This window comes from Psammomys obesus, unplaced genomic scaffold (assembly GCF_907164565.1).
Source record: "Psammomys obesus unplaced genomic scaffold, mPsaObe1.curated_primary_1811, whole genome shotgun sequence".
Lineage (NCBI taxonomy): Eukaryota > Metazoa > Chordata > Mammalia > Rodentia > Muridae > Psammomys > Psammomys obesus.
The window spans coordinates 15322417-15334097 of NW_026596057.1; the positions used below are offsets into that span (position 1 = coordinate 15322417).

At 44.3% G+C, this 11681-nt stretch overlaps 1 protein-coding gene across 1 annotated transcript in view; it reads left to right on the forward strand.

The window, feature by feature from the left end:
- Window positions 1–11681, forward strand: part of Cacna1e (calcium voltage-gated channel subunit alpha1 E) — a 314504-nt gene that overhangs the window by 209816 nt on the left and 93007 nt on the right. The window contains exon 8 of the mRNA XM_055624404.1: window positions 9296–9411. Within this exon, the coding sequence (XP_055480379.1) occupies window positions 9296–9411 (116 nt within the window). The remainder of the gene's footprint in view (window positions 1–9295; window positions 9412–11681) is intronic.

The window sequence follows — 11681 nt, forward strand, 5'->3', positions numbered from 1 at the left end:
AGGTTTGTGGTTGTGGTGGTGGTGGTGGTGTGTTTTTTCCAAGGCTTGGAACTGAACCCAGGACTCCATACAGGCTAGATGGCAAACACTATGCACTGAGCTGCACTGTGCCCTGCCTTAGAGGGTTTTAAGGACAACCATGTGGTAACTGTCATTTGTCACTGCACATAGTACGTGCTATTCCACGATCATCCAGCTAACGGAAGGGAACAGAGAAATTCATGGAACAAATGGTGCAGCATTCAAGAATATTTGTCACGTTTGTTTTATTTTTATTTTTATTTTTTTATTTGCAGCAGTAGCAACAATTTCCTGATTTTGTTGGGCTGAAAATTGTTAGCATCTTTCTAGCACAAGCCAGCAGGGGAGGAGGAAGGGTGATGCAGAAGTCAGCCTGGCTCTGTGCAATCCACAGGGACGATCTTTGCAGCACTGGACACATCTTGGGTAGATGACGGGTGCTCTTGGCCCTACTGATCCTTGATGTAAATGTGTTATGAAATACAGCTGAGTTCCTTGCAGAGATGAGCTCCTGATCATCCTTTTTTCCAGATCCTGCTTTGCCCAGTGTCCTTTCCACTTTGGTTCATTTCACTTCTTCCTTCTTGGCCGCTAAAACCCTCTGGATTTTCTTTGATTCACCCCTTTATTACCCTCTGTGTCAGGAAGGCCAGTGTGTCCTCTTAGCTCCACCTTCAGATTAGATCCAGAACGTCACTATTTCTCAATAGTCCTACTCTATCCCAGGCCTAAGTCATCTGGATATGTTCTACAAGGCATTACTCATTTCTCTCCCCAAGTCTCTCGCTCCCCCACCCCTAGTCTCTTCTCAACAGGGCAGCCAGAGACAGTCTTTTGCAAACTTCAGTCAAGTCTTGTAATTACGCTGCTGCATCTCAGTGATGGTTTCCCAATTGTACTGTGAAAAGCCAAATCTTCAGAGGGCCTCCAGTCTCCCCTCCCTGTCCATCTACCCTCACACGCTTTCTTACCTTGCCTCATTCGCCTTCCACTGATTCAGCCTCCTCTGTCCATATTGGTGTGTTTCTTTCATTCAGTGCCTCTGCCCAGAATGTTCCTGTGTATCAATGCTTTGTCCTAGCTGTCACCTCTCTCTGGAATGCTCTTCCCCAAATATATCTGCACGACCCCCTCCTTTGTATAGCTCGTACCACTTTCTCTGTATTCTCATTGAGGCCTTCACTGCTCACTCAGCCAAAGACTCTGTCCTCCCCTCCATACTGATGCTACATTTTCCTGTTTTATTTCCCCTTGAGAACGTGTCAGTGTACCCCATGCTGTATGCTTTCCTCACCTCCTTCTCTGTCTGTGCCTTGAGTGGAAATGTAAATATGGGGGGGGAATATTTTACATTTATACTATTCTCGATGTTGACTGCCATCACATGTAAGTTACTTTTGCTTCACTGTGACAAAAATACTTGACAGAAGCCAATTAAAAGGAGGAGGATTTACTTTGGTTCATGTTTTCAGAGGGTCCGGTCCATCATGGTGGGGAAAATATAGGAAAGTTTCTCAAGCCCTATCCTTTCAGGCCAGAGATCAGAAAAATAGGGATGATGGGATTTTGCTAGATTTCTCCTTCTCTTTTTTAATCCTTCTGTACCCCAAGCCCAGGGAACAATGCCACCCACATTCAAGGTGGATCTTTTTTTTTTTTCCTTAGTTAATTCTTTATAGAAGCACTCTCACAGACATACTTGGCGGTATGTCCTGCCATCTCCTAGGCTATTCTGAATCTGGTCAAGTTGACAGGGAAGATTAACCCATCACAGTCATATTCTGAAACAGTGTCTAGTACGTGGCAGACACTTGCAAATTATGTTTGGGAGATGGGATGCTATATACAGATGAAGGCCTTGGTAATAAGTTATCTCCATCATGCTATATTCTCAGAAATGTCATTACTACATACAAGAGATAGAGTACATTCTGTGTGCTAGATATCACACTTTGGGCTTTTCACTTGTTATTCAGTCCCCACAATGACCAGGTAAGATGGGTGTGCTATTTATTCTGAGTTTGCAAACTGAGAACAAGATTTAAGAGCATTCTATAGATTATCCGTGGTAGAGCTGGGATACAAAAACACACCTCTCCAATAGCAGTCTTTCATCATTATATGTCAACACCACAGATGACATCAGCTTTTAGATTAAAAAGCAAAACAGGAAATGGATTCTCATTCATTCAATATCCCCTCTTCATGTGAATGGTCAGGTCTTCTTTCCCTGTATCAACAAAATAAAAAACTTTAGTATTAGAAGATAAAGCAAAAATGTTGTTCTTCCTTTGAGTTCCTATGGAATCTGCCTCTTTGAATCTCCATAATTAGGATGCTAAACAGTATGGAATAGCAGGGGCTTGGAGCTTGCCAAGCTAAGCAAAACTATAGGTCAGCTTCTGCTTGTTGCAGAACTTGGACTGGGAAGCCAGTTGGCACAGTCTCTGCTTTAGTTCTTCTGAAGTGAAATTTGGGCTAGGACAGGTGTTTCCTTAGGTCCTGGCTGCTCCATATCCTGATCTGAGAGTCCTGTAGTCTTTCTTTCATTGCTGTGGATGTAGAAAGCCGGGGCAGAGGCTGGGCACGTCACTTCATGTAATGTCACTTATTTGACCTAACCAATTTGGAGAAGAATCCCTGCTCTTAGGAGGCACTAAAGTGCCTAGTTTGGAGTATGGATGCCACAGTGTGTCTGAGCATTTGCACCTGAACATTCAGCCTGCTTTTGAGAGTCAACACTGGATGGGATTTTGAAGGCCAGGTTCAGTTTTAGCCATTTTTTATTGACAACCTAAGTCTCCTTAAATCCTTCCTGGAACAAGTCAAGGGCTAAGACATAAATAACTGTAATGTTACTGAACTGTGTGACCTTCAGTAAAGTGTTTGCCTTCTCTGGGGCTGTGTTTGTGTCTCTGGAAAGCGGGAGGAAAGGTTTCCCGAGTACCTAACACCAAACATTGAAAACATATTAGTGAATAGTCTTGCCCTTGATCCCCCCCCCCCAGGTACTTTCTGACAGAGTTGCAGTTAAAGCACTCCTTGACACACACACACACACACACACACACACACACACACACACACACACAGTAGCCGAGCTGACTTCCCTGATTTCTGTGCTTGTTTCAGAATATTTAAGGTTGACAATGTTTTTCCTTGATGCCTAATCCCTCCTTCCAGAAGCAAGGATCATAGAATATTGGAAAGTTTCCCTTGTGGGTGGCAAAGCCCTCTGAAATTAGGGACGCTGAAGAGTGATAGGAATGTGATCACTTGGCATTTGTGTGCTTTACAAAGTCTGTCTGCATATGCTTCAGAGCGCTGGTGTGAGCATGTGTATCTATGCCAGTGTGTGTGTGTGTGTGTGTGTGTGTGTGTGTGTGTGTGTGTGTGATGAAGCATGCAAGTGTATACAGAAGTGTGGGTAAACAGATCTTTGAGTCATGCAGGCCAGTCCATCCTGGCAGGCTTTGTCTTCCTTTCTGGTTGCCATGACAGCAGCAAGAGCCTCTGCATCAGTAAACAAAGCTCCCTGAATGCGCTGAATCAGGAGCAGTGCTCAGGAGCCGGGGGATAAGCCAAGAGCCAGTAGTCTTCCTCCAGAAGGTTTGACAGCAGTTCTTCTTGAACATTTTGTCGCTAGATGAGTAGAGTGGCCACCTTCCATGTCTTCTGGGCTTTAGTGACCCTCATGTCACGTCTCTAAGACTCAACAAGCATCATGATAAACCCTAGATCTGTGGTTGACCAAAGCCCCTCCCATCACCTCCTTATGGGCCAACACCAGCCACTTTATTAACGTAGAGAGCAGCCACGTTATGGGTTATCTGTGACAAGAGCTCTTTTGTAGTTCGATAAACTCACAAAGTTGAAATAAATTTTCATATTAATATAAGCAATGATTCAAAAGTGAACTCTACTTTCTCTCCTTCACTCCCCCAGGCATATATGATGCTTGGGATATCCTTCCTTGTCTGCAATTAGTTGCATAGTACTTCTAGTTATCTTATTGTGAAAGTATAGAATTGGCTGTGTATAGGAGTACTAGAAAACAAAAGCAGTCACAAATATAAATCCAGTAACAAAGACTAAAGAAGTCCCTTAACAACATGAAGCAAAATCAGGCTTCTGAAGTCCCATAACTACAATTTAGAAACCTGAACTTAGCATACACATGCAGAGACCAGAATGGAGGGGTAGTCAACCCCACCTCCAGCTCACCTTCTTTCAGGTTGTCTGTATCTCAAGGGGACCTTCAAGTGATCCTCCCGGGAAAGCAGAGTGGGAAGAGGGGCAGCCCAGCCCGCCATGATGAAAGGCAAGAGCAGGAAAATACCAATTTCTACACTGAAGCACCGTTCAGATTTTTGTGACTGTCCTATCTCTTTAAAGGTCACTGTTTCTAGAGCAGAGTTGTTTCAGCTTCTGCTTGGGAACACAAGAGTTTTAGTGTGCCTCTGTGTGTGTTCATGTTAGTGTGTATAGATAAATGTGTTTGCATACACACACACGTGTGTGTGTGTATGTGTGTGGAGACCAGAGGACAACCTGAGTGGGATCATTCTTCAGGAGCATTCACCTTGTTTTTCTCATTGGCAAAGTCTCACCAATTTGGATAAACTGGCTGGTCAGAAACCCCAAGAACCCTCCTTGTTCCCTGGGATGGCAAGTATGAGCCGTCACACTCAGCTATTTTTGCGGGTTCTGTAGTTCGGATTCAGGTCCTCATGCTTGTGAATAAACACTATCTCCCCAAGCCTTTGCCGTTCCCTCTAATGTCAGCTCCGACTGATGAGGAAACTGAGCGAAGTCCCCTTCCTGTTCATTAGCAGCTGATGCTACCTGGTTACTTTTCTCTGAGAATAGACCTGGTAGTGCTTCTGCTGCCTCATGTGCTGATTTATTTTTGTTCTGGTTTGGAATTCTGAAGACTAGACACAACACATCCGTGCTCGGTTACACTGCGAATAGAGAAATACTGTACGGAGCTGATTATATGTGTTCAGATCTTACACCCAGGCATGTGTCAGGAAACCTCAAAGAATCCTGCCACCCTTCCACTGTAAGCCAAAATTCTCCCTTTGAAGTTCAGATGTTTTATCTAAAGAAGCTGGACATACTGTGATATTCAAAGGGATACTCTTTGAGGTTACCAAATTCCGCAGGAAATTTAGTTTCTGACTTGGTAACAGTGTCATTTACATAAAATCACTCGGCTTCTCCTACAAGGGTAACAATACTCAGATCCCCATGTGAAAGGATCAATAGAAGGAATGTGCTGACCTTTTTTTGGGCATGGCCACCTAAATAAATACTCAGGGCCTGATGGGCACCAAGATTTAAGGATAGAATGACTGCTTGTTTTGGGCAAATAGTGGAAATAATACTGTCCACCTCTCTCCCTCTTAAATTCAAAACCCAGTCACCATGAGCTAGATACATGGTGATGATTATAACAGTGGTTTGACTAGTTTTATGAATTGTGTTCTAAGTCTTTATTAATCCAACACAGGAATTGACTTCTATTCTGTTGTCTCAAATGAAGAGCTCCTTAAAAACAACACAAAAGAAACAATCAGCTGTTTTTATATTTTTGTATTCTTCAAACTTGAGCTGAAACACAAATCCCTTTTGTAGATTTTAAACACTGACTTCTCACAGCAAGAGAAGAAGGGAAGGCAGCCGAGGCACTGTGGAAACTATGATTAACCCGGAACCAGAAAGTGCTACTTTGAATTCCCACCCTCTCTTAGTGATCTTGGGCAAATGATCTTTCTTCACCTTGCAGGGTTTTTGCAAAAATGATTTTTAAACCAGAAATATAAATGTGTTAAAGGAACATTACTACAATGTTTTATTTTTATACCTTGTGGAAACTAAGAGTGGACACTGTGTTAAAATTCTCAAATTCTGTTGGCATGTCATACCATTGAGGTTTAGCTTGGCCACATGGAGTCTATAGACTCACAGAAGTGTAACTGGTTATAAATTTTATTTTATTTTATTTTATTTTTTTGGCACAAAGATTTGTTCTCTTTTCTAAAAAGTATTTTATGTAGCTATTTAGGAGCACAGTGTTGCTTCAATGATTATGAATAAAAAAATTCCCTGTGTGTACATGAACTTGTGTGAACTGTTTTTGTATACATCCATGTATATGAGTGCTGCTGCATGTGTTTCTCATGAAGAAGTCAGAAGACAACTTCACTGTCTGTCACACAGAGGGTATGACAGCAAGGGAGAGAGTGGGAAGGGTAAAGGAATACTCAGGTGCCAATGATCAAACAAAACAGAGAAGAAAGCACCTGATAACCTTTACTGTCTTTCCCCTTTCCTCAGCCTTGCAGCTGAAGGTGACGAGGGGTGTGTGTTCTTTGCTTCCATTTTTTTTTTTTTTTTTTTTTTTAAATAAAGGCTCTGCCCTATTTGTGTGGCTCTGGGCCTAAGAGCTCTAGCCAGGAAACCAGCGAGAAGGGAACCAGAACCAGACCTAAAATACAGAGAAAAGTGAAACTACACAGAGAAAAAAGGGGTCAAGAGACTTTCAAAACACGGGGAGGCCAGACAGGGACTTGTGGACTGAGCCTGCCCCTCGCCAAACTGCACCATGATAACAGGGGCCAAAAAGTGGTGACACAATTACATACATTAACTCTACAGATACTGTGGTTCTGAAGATGGTGTCTGCGCTCTAGGGTTCCAGAGACACACCTTGGGCTCATACAGCGATGGAGTTCTCCTTTACTGAAAACTTTGTGACCCAGGGCAGAGGTGTCAGTTTGCTCACCGATGAGTGCCTTGGATGCTTTGAATCTGTCGAACATACACTATATGCCAGGCTTGTTTTCATGCAGGAGGATAGGAAGTTGAGTACAATGCAGAACATTTTTACAAAATGCTCTTCTGACTGGGCATGGAGGCACAGGCCTGTTGTGCTGCCCACACTGGGGAGGCAGAGAAAAGTGAGCCAGGCACTCAAGGCCAACTGTGGATATATTAGTGAGTTTGAAGCCAGCCTGGGCTATCGTGAGTTCAGCATAGGATAGAAAGAAGCTGAGATTTAGAATATATGAGTTATGTTTCCTCTCTGTGCTTCTCTGGTCTTGGACATTTCAAAGAGCTACTTGACTTACTCTTGAGGGTCAGATAATGGAAACACTGTTACTGCTTGCCCTAAGCGCTCAGGAATTTTTCTGGTCAGATTCTGTCAAGATTCTCCTTTGCAGTGATCTTACCCAAAATACTACCTCGAGATGAATTTTTTCCCAGCCCAGCTCCCGGAGGTAGCTGGAAATTTAAGACATAAGCACATGTGAAAACATAAAATGGGAAAGAGATGCTAACTGGTTACATGCAACTAAGTGGTACTCCATTAACAAACTCGGCCTCTTTCAGCAAGCCAGGCCTGGGTTCTTCTATCAGCAACTTGTCTTACTTAGAATCTGTAACTTTTGAAGTTTAAGAATAAGAGAACCAAAGGTAAGAACGTTGGTGGGTGGTGATATGTGGATCACCCAGGCCGCCGTTACCTCCTAATCATTGAAATCCAGAAAAGAGGGTAACAGGAAACATCCCCGGCCTTGAGTTCCACCTCCCAGATCCTCACCATCACTCGTCACTGTCCATTTGTACTTCTTCCTTTTCTTCCTTCATAGTATCTTTAGGAACTCACTGCATCTTTAGTCAAGCACGTGCCTTTTCTCCATATCCTCAACTTGACCACAACCATTGTGAATGGGTCTTACACCCAAGGAAACCAGCTCAGTGTTGACAGGAAGTCCAAGCAAAGCATAAGCAAGCATCTCTTCGTGTCAGGTTAGACCAGTGTCTTTTCCCCTCTGCTGAAACACACCTATCAGTCCCTGCCTCGTTTCTCCCATGGATGTGAGAATTGCTGGCAGGACTCACACCTGAGGTCATATACCTTTTCTATCTGTATATAGTTCTTTGTGGGTGAGGATCACCTTGAGCGCAGCTTCCAAGTATAGTCCTATAACACTACAGTAGTGAGGAGTAGCTGGCCCGAAAGGGTGATTAGAAAAGCATTGGTGGAGACAGTTTCTAGAAGATCCCAATAGCAGATGATTGGTTCTTTCCCATAACCCATTGGATACGCTCATCATCATTGTTGTTGTTTTATTGTCCTTGTTCATCATTGTCCTTGTTCTACCAAGAAACTCTGAGTACCACACTTCTGCTTCTCTTTCCTTCCTTTTCCTGGATCTCTTTCTTTTCTCCCTCTTCCTTCTCCTCAGGAGTGTGAGACTTTGTGTGTCTATGTGTGTATGTGCATTTGGAAGTCAGAGATAAACTTTGGCTATAAGTACTCAGGAAGTATATACTTTATTGCTTGAGGCATGACCTGACATTGACCTTGAGCTAGTCTAGAGGGCCAGTAAGCCCTGGGAATCTACCTCTCCCTTTCTCAACTCCCTCCAGTGCTGGGTTTACAAGTAGGTCAAAGCTAGGGGCCTCATGCTTGTGCAGCAAACGCTTTGCCAATGGAACTATCTCCCAAGCTCCAAGATTTGTCTTTTCCTTATGCCACAGAGTCACTTTGTTCCTGTACCTGTCACAGGGAGCTTCCTTACTCTTGACACCCACTTCAGCTTTCCCTCAGTCTTCCCGCCCTCTGCCTCACTCTCCTTTCCACTGTTTTTCTTCTGGAGCCAGGTCTTATCCCATGTTTTTTTCCTTTCTTATTTAGCCAACACCAGCCATCAGCAGCCCTTGAATCCTCCATGTTACGAGTGTTACTGACTTCCAGTGACACTCTCTATTGAGTACCATGGTAGCACAGCTTCATGGTTTGAGTTTGCATCCTTGCAAGTTGCTTTACTTCTCTAAGCCCAGGAATTACCTCTGTTGTCAAATGGGAATGTTCACAGTATCTTGTTAGATCCTTGGGAAGATTAGATGAGCTTGTGAACCTGAAAACCTTCATATTTCAAAACCTGGCATACACTTATTGGTGAATAGACCTTAGTCACTTATTGAAGTCATAGGAGGGCAGTGCTTTTGAGAGGTTTAAGGATTCCATTGTGGCTGAAGACATGGACCATGGCATTTTGAAGCTGTTTGTCATGTGACTAAAAACAGCTCTTTTCGGTGCAAAGCGAAGAGGGCAAAGGATGCAGAGGTCTCTTGCAGCTTGGGTAAAGGGAATGTAGCGTTAGGGTGAATGGAAGCATTCAGATACTCATTCTTGTGTCACTCTTGCATCACACCACGGTGTTCTGCAAGTTCAGGGGATTGTCCTTGTTATCCACAGGGAATTTGCCAAAGAAAGAGAGAGAGTGGAGAACCGAAGGGCATTCATGAAGCTGCGGCGCCAGCAACAGATTGAACGCGAGTTGAATGGGTACCGCGCCTGGATAGACAAAGCAGGTAAGGCTAAGGGTTAGGGGGCTGGTGGGTAGTGGCCGCGCATAGTAAACTAACCCTGCCCAGTATCTCTAAGACTTCCATCCAATGCTCAACCTAGAGTACAGCAGCGAGGAACTCTGCGTGTCCCGTGAGTGTTTAGGCTCCCCTTCTGTTTTGAGGGCTTCTACAGTCTAACTCCCCCCTGTTCTTAACTAAACCCCTTTCACAAAGTAGGGGTATTATCTGATGGAGCTCAGTAAAACAGAAGAAAAGCCAATCCTGAGGGGGAAAAAAAAAGGCAATCTGGTGATATTTTTACTTTGCCTCGCCCTGCGACTGATCATCCATGCATTTAACAACTATAGACTGACTAACCCCACTTTGTGCCAGGAACTCAGAGTACAGGGTTGAGCCAAACAGACCATTATGCCTCCAGACCTCATGTCTCCCGGACCTCAGTCTTCTTGAGTTGGGAAGGAAGCAAGAAACAAAATACTTAATACCTCACAAGAAGGTGGTGGGTGCAATGGGAAAACAGGTCAAGCAGGCTTGTAGGGTGAGGCTCTGCTGTAGCTTCACCCCAAAATGGTGCAGCATGGGCCCTTTTGTATGGCAACTTGGAGGAGGTGAGGAATTGGCCGTGGAAAGAGCTGGGAGAGGAGAATCACATGTCAAGTCAGATTTAAGAGAGTGGCCACTGCCGCTGCAAGAGTAAAGGGGACAAGAACAGGATTAAGAGTGGCAGGCGGCAGTATGAAAGCAGTCATAGATGAGTCACAGTGGTTATGTGTGCGACCTGATGGGTCACTGGGCTTTCTAGTGAGCAGAGGTCCCCTGGCTTGAGATTGTAAAGGAACATATGTTTGCAGCACTGGAATTAGACCATAGAGAACAAGGCCAGAGGCAGCAATGGGATGAGCGTGGGGCCAATGCAGCTGTCCCCAGCAGTGAGGACAGGTGTTCAGTGAGCTGTCTTTGCTGCTCACTCATGGGAAGAACTTGAGCCCAGCTAGAGGGATGGATCCAGACTTGCCACAGTGGCATTAATGCAGAGCCACCAGGTTCAAGGTGGCTCAGATGCTTATGAGAGGCATCAGTCACCCTCTCTGACAATAAAACGGAAGCATTTGCTTTCGTTATTATTTGAAAGACTGGATTGCATTAGTGTTATATATCTTCGTTTTCCTCCAGAGCAAAGAGTGATTTTTTTTTAATAAAAAAAAAATTCATGTGACAGCATCTTTCTCTATCCTTAGCAGTAGAAAGCCAGCCACAAAAGTGAAGTCACAGTGGGACTAATAGGGGCCTTGATTTGATTCTGTGAGCCTTATTCTTCCAGGGGAACTTGAAATGATTCAGTTACACTTAGTGTGATCACCAACACTGCAAAGCCCTCTTTAAGCTCAGTAGTTACTGATAACTTTTGGTTATCGGTAAGGGCTGAGAAAGTATGTGTATAACTAAAAGCCAGACACATACTTCCTTGTTTTGGACATCCACATTTCCTTGTCCTTGGAGGCAGGAGATATCCCTTTTGATTGTGTGTCCATTTCACCCCCCCCCTTTTTTCCTTTATTAATTACACTTTATTCACTTTGTATCCCCCCTGTGGTTCTCTCCCTCCTCCCATCCCAATCCCTCCCTTCCTCCACCCTCTGCATTCATGCCCCTCCCCCAGTCCGGACTTCTTTTCCTTCCTTCTGATCCTAGTCAATTAGGTCTCATCAGGAGTGGCTGCACTGTCTTCTTCTGTGGCCTGGTTCACCCCTTTTTCTTAAGCCTGTTGAATAGGGGTGAGAGGGTATTCAATCTTGCCTCCCTCTTCCCAGAATGGTAAGTCCACCTTACCAGGGGAAGGCAAGCTGATTTGCCTCCAGGCCAGGCAGGCAGCTTAATGCTTCCAACTGTCCTTGGCATCCTCACTAGTGGAGCCATCTGACAAACTGCTGAGTGAGCTGGCAGTGTACCCAGGAAAGGCTTCTCCCGGGCCTGGCCATGACCCTACCCAAGTTCAGGTGCCATGGATGCAGCTCTTTTTATAGCATGATTTCCCAATCCTTGCAAAATTCCAAAATTCCAAAAGTTCCCTTTTCTCCAGTTAGCAAAGGCCGTCCTCTGCCACTTCTAAGAAAGAAAGAAAGAAAGAAAGAAAGAAAGAAAGAAAGAAAGAAAGAAAGAAAGAAAGAGGGAGGGAGGGAGGGAGGGAGGGAGGGAGGGAGGAAGGAAGGAAGGAAGGAAGGAAGGAAGAAAGAAAGAAAGAAAGAAAGAAAGAAAGAAAGAAAGAAAGAAAG